Below are 12,446 nucleotides of genomic sequence, written 5' to 3'. Positions count from 1 at the left end.
CCCACTTCTCCACTTGAGTGGCGGACTCTTTATCTGGTGAACTAGATTTCCCCCCCCATTCCTACATTCCTGCTGGGTGACCTGGGTTAGTCACAGTTTGTTCAGAACTCTCTTAGCCCCACCCACCTCACAAGGTGTCTATTGTGAGGAGAGGAAGGGAAAGTTTATATTTGTGGAACACTGTCGAACATGAAAGTAATGAGGATGAGAAGGTGAAATTGTTTTTATCATCTACTGTCTTGCTTTTAGCTGATTTGGCCTTGAAGATGCTTATCACATTTTTATGATTAATCATATGCCTGACAATGTGAAAAAAGCATTTCCCTTTTGTTAAAATATTGAGATACAAATTAATCGTATTTGATATTACTGACTGGATGCTGAATATGCCTAATGTTGGTCTTGATTTTTGATGCATGTAATAGGACTGAAGGGCTGCTGTGCATTTTAGAAAAACAACCTTTATGGGTTGTGACTGTGGGGTTTTTTTGTAGAGTTCTCTGTAATATTAGTGTTTCTTTAATTATGACAACACATTGGTCAAGATAAATTCATTGTGATTTCTGTGAAGTTCCTCAGATGTCACATTTAGCCGGATACCTTCAATTTTAGCACCATTTTGTGCTCAGTCAACTAATCTATTCCATGTGTTTGGTGATTTGGCCTGCTCTGGCATCATGGCGTGGTGTGGTTTTGTTGTATTTTATTGTATTGTGTTGGTTTTTATTGTTATTGGTTTTTTTATTGTGTATGTTATTGCATTATGCTGTATTTTGTAAGCTGCCTTGAATATGACTATAGAAAGGCAGGGCATAAATACTTTTAATAAATAAATGATAAATAATACATTAGCTAGGGAATTCGGTGATTTGGATGATGCTGGTGATTCGGATGTATGGTGTTGGCTTCCAGTACAGAGCATAGGGCAAGGTTTAACCTCTCAACTGGTAGCTGTCTTGTAGAATACTGATATTAGCATTATATAAGCAGTTAAGTACCTTGTCATTGTTAATGACTGGAGGTCATTAATTCATGAGGTCACCATAAGTTGGAAGCAGAACATAACACACACACACATCTTGTCAGCATGCTAATGCGTTGAAGAATTCCAGGCACATTTGGCCCTGGTGACCTCAAGTAGTCTTGTACGTGATTTAATGAAAGTAGGAACAAAAGAAGAGATTAATTTTTAAAGTACCATTAAAGGAATTACATTGAGGCAAAGTTTATTTAATGTCACTATAACTTAATATTTGACATTATTACGGAGTTGAATTCTGTTTGTAAGACAACATCCAATCTCTTAAGATTTTCAGTTTTGTTTTAAGTTTTGTAATTCTGTATTAAGTTTCTTTGCCGTCTGACTAGCAAGCACAGCATTAAACACATATTCTGTATTCTTATTTATGGCTTACCTTGAATCCTGCAAAATCCAGTCAAAATGGCAAAAGTTGGATTGGGGGACTTTCTTTTACTTAACAATGAACCTGCCTTTGGTAGAGAAAAGTTCCCTACTTAGCAGCAGTGAGTGTTTTGGCTAAGAGTTTTAATATTTAATAAGTGTTAATAATGAGCTAATTTATTATGTTCTTAGTATTCTTGCAAAGCTGTCCATTTCTGTGAATTAATTTCTGTTAATTAATTAATTAATTTATGTGAATTAATTTCTGTTAATTAATTAATTAATTAATTAAAATACCCCTGTTTTTCCAGAGCCCAAGGCAGGTAACAACAGTATGAAAAAAATGTGATATTGTACTGCCCTGAAAGCTCTCTAGAGTAACAGTTTTGCATCCTTGTGGGAGAGTAGGATTTTCCTCTGACCTCTTCCAGACGGCTGTGGGCAGACACTGAAAAGGCTGAATCCCAGACCATTGACGTTGCTTAGCCGATTCAGTCATCTTCCAAAGGAAAGCTAGCTTCCTAAATAGATGGGAGGGGAGTATTTTTCACAGTCATGGAACCTGTTTCTTCAGCAAGAAATCGGGATTCAGCAAGAATCTCAAGCTCTTTAGAGTCTTTCTGTGAAAGCTGCATACCGTTGATGATAGGAACGTTGATGATAGGTAATTTCCTGCTATGAGATGCTTTCCCCCAGAAAAGGGAGGGGGGTAGCCAGATGCCATCCACATTTTACAATGGGTTCTGTTTTTATGTAATTGATATTTAAATTATGTTTTAATGTATGTTTTAACCTTGTTGTGAACCGCCCTGAGCCCTCAGGGGGAGGGCGGTATAATAAACAAACAAATAAATAAATGGACAAACAAACAAACAAACAAACAAATAAATAAAACTCATATACCCTTCCGACATGTGCTTTATTTCATTGAGCCTGAGCCTTACTATAGTTTAGACTAGTAGCTGTGTTAGACCCAGCTATGAATTATTATTCCTCTAGAATAAAGATTTGCCCATTCAGAACTTCAAGGCTTAATGTTTTATTTTGTTTGAAAGAAGGTGGGTTGTTTATGCTAAATTGCATTTTGCATGCTTGCTTTCCCCCTTTTTATCAGTATAGATCTTGCAAATTCTAGAATTCTGGTCCTGAGACCTAACAACAACATTGTCATCTGCTGAGCTGGCTTAGCATGTGATTGACCATTCACAATTGTCAGTATGCTTTCCGTGTAGTCTTTGTATGCTCCAGAGAGCCTAAGCTAAAATCAACCTCAGCAGATTACAGTTACTCAAAACTGTGAAATAAGCACATATGATTGGATGACCTGGTAACAGTCTGAATGCCTTTGTTGTGACTTACCTCATCTAAATGCCTTTAAAATAAAGAACAATGTATATCACTGATACTAGAATACTGGGAAAATGAACACATAGCATTGCCAGCCAATAAATACATGACTTGTTTCCTGCTAACACTTGCTAAAACATTCCTTAGTTCTCACCGTGATGACAAATTTGCTTCAGGTGATGGGATTATGCGATCAAATGTTTCATATTTAAAAAGTTTACCCTACATATGTCAGGAGATTATTAATGCCTGTGGATTTCTTTTGGGTATCATGCGAAAACATTATCGAAAGGGCTGTGAGAATTTTTTTTTTTGCTAAATGATGGGAATGAAGAGTTGTATTTTCAGACCCTCTCCCAATGGCAGGAGAAAACAGGCCCCAGCCTGTCTAAACCTTGGGCCTCATTTGAACTGGAGTAGGGGCTGGGTCAACCATATCCACAGCTCTACTGTTGTGAATGTCTTTTTTAAAATGAGGACATAGCTTAACACTTCCACAATTGCCCAGATTGCACTAAGTAAAAAGTACATTAATCTGTTACAAATCAAAAAGGGTCAAGAAAGAAGTGAAAGGGTTGGGATAGGAGATGAAATAAAGCTGAAGTAGACATTACATACACATTCACCCGGCTGACCTGTTTTATGATATCATTGGTTTGTATTCTGTAGTGCTGTAGGTCATGTCATACAATGTTACAGAGCACAGTAGTTTCCAGTATTATATGATCAAAATAAGTTCTTACAATGATCTCTTTCAGATATTATAGTTGCTGTAATCTAAAAAGGATTAGACAGGGAGAAGAGAAAAGTTGTTAAACTGTATTGTATCTTAAAAGGTCTTTATGACATTTCTTTGGGTGCATTTTGAATTTTTGTAAATTCAGGAAAACTATTATCCAAATTACAGGAACCAGATTTACTGTTTTCTTTTCCTAAGAGCAGCATTAACTTTTTAAAAAAAATCTAAAGCAGCAATACTGGCTGTTCGTTGTTTGTTCACCTGATTTGGATATAGTACTTTAATGGAAATAGATGCATTATGTTGGTTTTAAAATTATGAAAGATGTTTGACTTCTATATTGTTGATTGTGTGAACAGAAGTGAAATATTTGATTATTTGAAGTTGTGTTTGAAGTTGTGAAGGGAAAGGGTAATATCTGCTTTGAGGACAACGAAAGGAATACAAATTTCTTAGTAAGAGAAGACATAGCATGAGGAGAATATCTTAATAAAGTTCAAAGTAATGGTGGGGAGAATCCTTTATAGTAGGCCAGTGTAGCTGTTTTCAAGCTTCTTTCTTTTTGCCTTTGCATGGAACTGTTTCAGACTGTCTTAGGGATTCAGGTTTCAGCTGTCATGCTCGTGGCAAATCTATCAGAGTCTCCTCCTCTCCTTTTGATAAAGCCTCCCTCTCCTGTCCTTCCGGGTCAGAGTAAAGAAGGTTTGCTTTTGTTTCTTGTAAAGAGTGGCTAAAACTACTGAGCATTTCAGGTAAATAAGGAAGTTTGATCTCAGGCCCCTTCCGCACAGACCAATAAACACAGGTTAAGGATGGTAAAAAACCCATTTTGGGGAGAAACTTCGCACAGATCCCGCCCCTAAAGCAAGTTTGCCCCGTGTTATTTCCCCCAAACTGGATTTTTTTGAGAATCGTCTTTTGAAAAATCCTGGGTTCAGCTGCTTGGGAATGAACCTCCGGGCAGGAGGTGCTTTATTCGCCTTCACTTTCCTTTAAAAAAAAATTTTTTGTGGCTTACATCTGCATAGCCATGCAGGTGCAGATGGTCATATTATGGTATCATGAGACTCTTGCTCACATTATACTCGACTGTCCGAGATATGTGGGCATTAGGAATTTCTCTCCCAGGCTGGCCCTAGACAAATATGAAAGAGACTCTGACAGTTCTGCTGTGGAGCTTCTGTTAAACAATACAGATGTCATGCTCTTGGAAAAAGTAGCAACATTTCTTTTACAAGTGACAGAACTTTCTAAGTAATGTATACTGCTATGTACAGTCTTTCTGTCTGCATTTTGAATGTACTCTTGATTTGTACTTCATAAATGTCTGGCAAAGCTCTAGAGCCTATTTTAAATGCCTAATAAAAGTTGTGTTGTGTATTATGAGATGTCAGCATGGTTGTGGGGGTTCATTTGTTCATGCTTGCGTTTCTACGCATTGGTGGGAGGTAAATAAAAAAATAGACGTGCCTCCATGCGAAGGTGCAACAGCAACCCGCATTGTTTCTCCAATCGCTGCCTGCATGGATGCATGTGAATGCGAAAACAGGAAAGTGGGTTACTTTATCCCAACTGCAACCTGCTATTCGTTTGCTGTGTGGAAAGGGCCTTAGTGAGGCAGAACTGTAGGAAATGGTTTCAGAAACCGTGAAGGGCTTTGGAAGCTGAGCAGGAACCAGGATGCTTTGGAGATAGAACATTTCAGTTTTTCCATTTTAGCGAATAGCCAGATCCAGGGCTCAAACAGAGGGCCAGTTCAAGGTATTTTGGCACCCTAGCCTCTTCTGCTCTGTTTGTTCCCTGGGTGACTGGGCGAGTGCCGCCCCTATGCAATCTAAGAAGGGATCGGTAATACTGAAATAGTTTTTTGCAATGTTTCTTTTCTAGTAGAAGTTCACAGGTATAGTATTTCCTATTTTGTCTGAAGTTTTCCCCTTCCAGATCATATGAAGAATAAACAGAATTAATGACACCCCCGCCCCCGACCTTGCAGAGTCTTGCTTTTGTTGAAGCAGATGAAATTAAATCTGGTAATTGTGGAGCACCATATGGGCTATTATCACAGTTCTTCACAACAAATTATCTGTTGATTGCACATATACACAGCACATTTATGACCCCCCACTGGAAGGCAGAATTGTACAGACATTCTTTGTTTTAAGAACTAAAAACACAAGACTGGATTCACCGTATGCTATATGAACATGAAGCTGCCTGATACTGAATCAGCCTCTCAGTTCATGAAGGTCAGTGTTGTCTACTCAGAGTGACAGTGCTTTCCAGAGTCTCAGGTAAGTCTTAAGACTTTCACATCACCTACTATTCACTACTTTTACATGGACATGCTCAAGATTGAACCTGGGACTTTCTGCATGCTGGCAGATGTATTGATGCAAGTGCAGCCAGATTGCATTATACTGTACCATGTAGTGATTTTTGATTTAATCTGACAGCATCTGGATCTGATACAGCTAAAAATACATAGGTTACAACATACACTGGCTCATATATGAGCTTGACTGCATGCATGACAGCAGGCATAGTGCAATTATTAGAGGGTTGGATTTAGACCGTCCCTTCCGCACATGCACAATAATGCACTTTCAATCCACTTTGGATTGAAAGTATAGTATGTTATTCTGCATATGCGGAAGAGGCTTGAATGCCTGTTTTGCTGTGGAGGCTTACTGGGTGATTTTGAACCAAGCATTCTCTTTCAGCCTGCCCTGCTTCACAGGGTTGTTTGCTGTGAGGCTAAAATAGAGTATGGGAAGGTGATATATTAAGCTTCTTTGGGTCCCCATTGGGGAGAAAAGCAGAGCATAAATATTCAAATAAGCAAGAAAATAGAATTAGCTCTGAAATATTGGCCTTAGAGATAAACAGAATTCCAGTCTGAAAAGGATGACCCATGTACTTGTAGACAGAACTCTCACATGAAACCCAGGAAAATTCCACTGTATCCATTGCATGTGGGCAAGTCATTGATATCTGTATAGGGCTGCCAACCTCCAAATGGGGCTTAAAGATCTGGAATTACAGCTAATTTCCAGACTACACTGGAGAAAATGATTACTTTGGGTGGACTAAATCCCACTCTCCCTAGGCTCCATTCTGAAATCCCCAGAAATTTCTGAACCCTGAGTTGGCAGTCTTATATCTATGGATTCACTATGGCTTTCTGTTTTCTTTGCAGTCCTGTCCCATCAGTCTTCTATCTATAATTATTTTACCCCAGTCTTCCTCCAGGGAGCTCCAGTGTGGGGAGCATAATGCTCCTCCATTTTGTCCTCACAAAATAGTTTTTCCTCTCAGTACGCTTCTGTTGTTTCTCTTAAAATTCAGCTTGTTTGGCAGTCTGACCCTTCAGATTTAAAAAAATGTTATTTCAATACATAAAACAAACAAAAACAAAAATATAGACAAAGATTCTGTTTCTACCAATTATATCCTTGATTTAACTATCCACTACTATGTATATAGTAGTGTTTGGTTTGCCTCTAGTATATATAGGGTAAATGAAACAGATGATATAGTAGTCTACCATAAGAATCCACCCTCTGAAGCTTGCCTTTTTCCTCATGGAAACTGATCACTGTTATCTGGAGATCAGTTGTAATTCTGGGAGATCTCCAGGCCCTAACAGGAAGTTAGTAACCTTATAAAAACTAGAGACTCATTGTAATTCTTGGAGAAACAGGGTGGATTGTATATCAAGAGACTGAGTTGTAAAAAGAAATTCCACTACACAGTGAAATTACATTTGAAAATATTATTTATTGGTTATTATTAGAGCAATGTGTAGTGAATGAGTACAATAGTACCTGTAGCCATCAGTGCAGAATGGTCTTCGTAATAACCTACCTGATGGTTGGCAACCTTGTAAAAATTGGAGACCAATTGTAATGCTGGGACAAACAGATGAGACCGGGGGGGGGGGGATTTGAGAGCTTGCCCTGGGCACCATTTTCTGTGGCTGCAGTGTAAATTTTCTTCTCTCAGTGTAGCCCTCTGAACCCCAGTTATACTGTTCCTGAGGGCTCCCAGTGTTTCAGAAGCAGCATTTTAGGGGGCATTTTGAGTTGCAATCGAAAGGGGAGGTGAAGCTTTGCTCTGCCTGTATACAAAAATTACCAGTGGCTCCAAGTCAGAATCCATGAACAAGTGGAGTGTGTTTTCCATCTTACTGCTGACTTGTGATCAGTTTCTACTTGCTTGGGATTTGGGGATGCACTTTGTAGAAACTGTCCTTTTATGCCTTTTGCATAAGAGCAGTTTTCAATTTCTCTTTTTCCTCTGCAGTAGTGATGGATGGGTTCATCGAACCAGTAGAGAAACTTAAGGAGATCCTAACTGTAGCTTTGGAGCAAGCTTGTTGGCTTAAAACTCAGCTGAATGGACTGAACCCATTTCCAAATAATACATCTAGAAATACTTCTTTAAGGCATGCTTTTCCTTTTTTCTTGTTTTGGTTCATGAATGGCATTTTTAGGATGCAATTTATTAAAGAGGGTTGAGGTTTTTTTTTTTTCACGTTAGCCCTTATCAGGCACAAGTTGTACATACCAAAACTGTTACCTAACACTTAAAATAATACTTTTAATAACATAACATAAAATCACATTAAAACTTAACAGGATAGCTAGTTAAATTAAAGTGAGTAGAAGATGGCAAATATATTTTTGACCTGTTATAAGAGAAAATATTACTTCATTTCCTTCTTATAATGTTCATTTAGGGAACAGACTAGGACTGGTTTATTGTTTTCAGCTGTTTAAAGTCAATGTTCTCCACACATCTGGGCTGAAGTATGAACATGAAACTATAAGTGTGCGTGTGTGTATATATAAAACTGTGGAGACAATAACTGGAGTGGTTTACGTTACTAGCATGGTGAAGTGGGATTATTGCATGTCCGATTTAGAACTGTCATTAGGAAATAGAATAAGGCTCAAGCTCGGAAAAGATATGTATAAAAAAGATTTGACGTTTCCCTGTTCTGCCTCCTGGCAAAGTCTCATGCCATTTTGATTTACAGATTGCTATCTTCAGGGTTTTGATGAGACTTAAAACTCTCTCCTCTTGCTGTAGGAAAATCTGCAAAGCTCAGTGGTACAGATTCGAACCATCCTGTGGCATTAGAATGTCTTTTAACTGAAAGGCCGCCTCAGGCTTCCGATGAGATCATCGTAGAGATAAAAGCCTAAATGCTGATCAAAGTTATGCCCTTGGCCCTGATGGAAATTAACTTTCTGGTGACAGAATACATAAGCGTTTTGGTTTGGATAAAAATAATCTGTCCTATTTTATCTTGTCACTTGAAACCTATTTTTGATTGTATTTTATGTTTTATTATCCCTATCTCATTCCTTTCCTTACCTCCGCAAACTCATATTCATGCCATTTCTTATCTTTTCCCATCCTGCCTTTCCCAGTGGTTGGTAAAGTCTATCTTTGTCTCAGAGAGGCCAAGTGTTTTTCTTTCTTTTAAAAAACCCTCTACAAAACCCTGCAAGCTTTTCTGAGTCTACCAGAGATTTGTTTAGTACTGAATGTTCTGAACCACCCTTTTTAAAAAACGGGTTTCGTATTTATTTTGATGTTCATAGCTTACAATTTGCTTTTCATTCACCTGACTGGTACCATTATTAATCAATTAACTAGCGACAGTTTTGCTGCTACTTTTATACAGCTACTGTATTGCTGGTACTAAGCAGAAGATTTATTGTAATACTTCTACAGCAATCTGAGGTGATTGTGCCGTAACAAAGTGTTCAGTTGATGATTATTTTCTTACGTAGGTCATTGTCTTGTTTTGCTGAATATACCTGTGTAAGAATCCATTGCAAAGCCTATTTCCTACACAACTGTGTAGGAAAATGTCTCTGTGTTGAAATAGACCTCCTACTAGCAGTACCATGGATGATTTGGATAATTTCATTGGCACTTTCTCATAGCAAGTGGTCATTGAACCTTGTGATTTATAATTAAAAACATAAGAGAAATTAAGTTGCAATTCATTCTTGATGTTACATTTGCTTCAGAGTAAGCAGTCTACATACACAGTAAAGTATAAATTGGCCTATATACAGTGTATATTCTAATTATAATTCCTTAAACCAATTGGTCTGCCTCCATTCAAGTCCCCACAAATTGCTTCTCCCTGTTGGGCAAGGTGACTCTTCTTAGCTTTTAACTTTCTCAGGATTTTGCAATGCAGTTTTTAAAAGTTTTCCCTATATTGTCTGTATCAGTCTTGAACAGCAAAATCTTTTAACTATACAACTTGAATACTAGTGTTCAAGTGTACATATATTTTTTCAATCTGAGCTCCACATTTGATTATGGAGTGTACGCAAAGCAAAGCATGCTAAGTAACAAATACAAACCTATGCCAAGAATTGCTAGATTACATACCATTTTTACTAACCTTAAATAATTAAGATCCTAAACCATGTTAACTTCTTTTGTAGAGGAACAGCTTAGCATGTGTGGCAGAGTTTAGTACGGTAGTTGTAAAACAGGTCTTTGACAGTATGTTGGCAGAAATATGTTTTTCACAAGGTTGCACGAAGGCCATATTTATTGTCTTGTCCCTGTTGTCAAGGTAACTATGTTTCCTTGTTGCTTAAGGTTCTTGATATGAAGGCTAACTTTCCCATACGTAATTATTGTAGCTGTTACATTTTTGATTCACTTATGTCAATTCTCATGATCAGTTCTCAGGTTTCTCTCTTGAATTATGGGCAAATAGAAATCATGGTAGCCTGATACTATGTGGAATTCCTACAGAATGGGATGGAAAGAGTTTTAAAGCACAGCATGATTTGTAGAGGGGTGCTTATTCTTTTCCTAGTTAGCTTTATTTTCTTTAAACCTCTCCAATCTATTCTCCCAACCTGGAAAAATATGGAAAAATTGTATGGGAGGCAGGAAATGCTGATGGTTTAGGCATATTTGACTAGAAATACCTTCCAGCACATTTTGCACAAATTTGAATTTGATACGATACACTTATTAATATAAAATAATAATAAGAGTTTGGATTTATACTCTGCCTTTCTCTCCTGTAAGGAGTCTCAAAGCAGCTTACAAAATTCCTTCCCTCCCTCTCCTCACAACCGACACCTTGTGAGGTGGGTGGGGCTGAGAGAGTTCTGAAGAACTGTTTTATTCTAAAATGACATTGTGGCAAAATTTGAATTATGTAGCTGTATTATGATGGAAAAATATAGCGGTATCAATGAGCTATGCTTGCTACTTGAGTGCAATCCTTATACGGAATGAGTGTTGAGATTTTTTTCATAGTGAGTCAAGAGTGTCTGATAATTTAAATGTCAGAGGTTGGTATGTTGTTCCTTGTATTTGTGAGTGGTCTTGTTTTGTAATGCTTTTTTGTTTGTCATATTCCATAAACCTTAAAAGTAATGCAGTTCCCATAAGCAATTAAGTAATTATTGTATATTTAAGTTAAAATATTCAAGGAAGTATTAAGCCATTTTTTTTTTGGTTTAAGTCATGGTTGTTAGTAGGAACATCTGTGATGCTTTTCACTGCACTCATGCTGAATTGTTCAGATAAGACCTTGGAAGTGCTGCCTAAATAAGGAAGGAGCCATAATGAGGCCAAGTGTTCCACAAGACAAAAGCAGCTCAGGCATTCAACAAGTTGCAGAGCTTTTGCTTTCTTCGCCCTACCATTTTTTAGCGGAACAAAATATGAAAATGCCTGTTCCGGAATCCAGGAACAATGAAAATGAAGAGATGGTAGAAAGCGATGAAGAAAAGGTAGGTGGCTCTGACACGTTTTGTAAGATGGTAAAAAAGACTCACTATGTGATTTGTAGTGATTTGTGGAATTCCTTCTTCTCCTACTTAGGTATTTCTTAAGCCGGTTGTTGAAGACAGAAACATGGCGTTGGCAAGAAAGTGCACTGAAATGATAAGTGATGTAAGTAAGGTTTCCATGAAATCACAGATTAATGTTTTTTGCCCCCCCCCCCCCCCAAAAAAAATATTCAGGTATTGTCTTAGGCACATGTGGAAAAAGGAGAAGTCCTGTTGCTTAAAATTTGTTAAGAAAATCTAGAAAGTATTGACAGTTTTATTCCTCAAAGGTCTCCTCAGCCGTGATTTCATTGAGTGCACATGTCAATCTCCCAAACTGAGCCCCACTGTTTCAGGAATAGTAATGTTGATGCTGTACTGGGTTTTTTATAAAAACTATAGTACTGGCAGGTTGATCGGTTCAGGAATGAAAACTATAGTACTGGCAGGTTGATTGCTTCAGGAACGAAAAGTAAAATAATGCTACTGTCAGCTTGTCTTGCTAGGTGGCGCTGCTGTATTTTGAAGTGAGTGAAAATTACACATTTTCCTGACAGCCAACAAAAACTTCTGCAGTCTTGACTTATCTCTTTGATTAGTATCTTGTCAGCATTAGAACTTACAATTCGAATAAGAACAGATATTTTTAAGTTGAAAATTTTGGCAATTTAGAATAAATACTTCTTAAAGAATAAATTGTAATCTCAGTAGATAACAGTGCAATCCAGAGGCGGTGGACCAAAGCTGCTTAGGAGATGACGTGGCCCCACCACCAGCATAATTAAATGTACCTTGCACTAGTGGAAGAGGCACTTATGCTGGTGGTGGGAAGCAGGGTGGTAATGCAGCGTCTGGCCACCAGTGCAGCACTGGTGGCAGCAGTCTTCTGGAGCAGGAGCTGGCAATGGCAGTGGTGTTCCCAGGGCCAGGCTGTTCAGGGCCAGGCTGAAAGTGGATTGAAAGTGCATTATTCTGCATGTGCGGAGGTGCCCTTAGATGGAGAGAAAGGAAGGGAAAAGGTCAGATGAATGCAATCTGAGGCACTGCTCGTCTGAAGGTATCAGTTGCCATTGGATTTTTTAAAAAGAGTTTTTGAATTCCTTCATTATTTGAATGAAAATATCATTAATTA

At 38.0% G+C, this 12,446-nt stretch overlaps 1 protein-coding gene across 7 annotated transcripts in view; it reads left to right on the top strand.

Moving 5' to 3' along the window:
• The window catches only part of NEBL (nebulette), a 148,231-nt gene that overhangs the window by 87,578 nt on the left and 48,207 nt on the right, over positions 1-12,446 (top strand). For 3 of the 7 annotated variants that reach the window (XM_048511026.1, XM_048511027.1, XM_048511024.1), the window contains exons 2-3: positions 11,005-11,275; positions 11,367-11,438. The exons of 3 other annotated variants lie outside the window; for them this stretch is intronic. In XM_048511026.1, the coding sequence (XP_048366983.1) occupies positions 11,108-11,275; positions 11,367-11,438 (240 nt within the window). In that variant the 5' untranslated portion in view covers positions 11,005-11,107. The remainder of the gene's footprint in view (positions 1-11,004; positions 11,276-11,366; positions 11,439-12,446) is intronic. One more of the 7 variants, XM_048511025.1, reaches the window with a different exon arrangement.

Source organism: Sphaerodactylus townsendi, linkage group LG11 (genome assembly GCF_021028975.2).
Source record: "Sphaerodactylus townsendi isolate TG3544 linkage group LG11, MPM_Stown_v2.3, whole genome shotgun sequence".
NCBI lineage: Eukaryota > Metazoa > Chordata > Lepidosauria > Squamata > Sphaerodactylidae > Sphaerodactylus > Sphaerodactylus townsendi.
The sequence above is the reverse complement of the archived record's forward strand: the minus strand, read 5'-3'. Positions and strand labels throughout refer to the sequence as shown.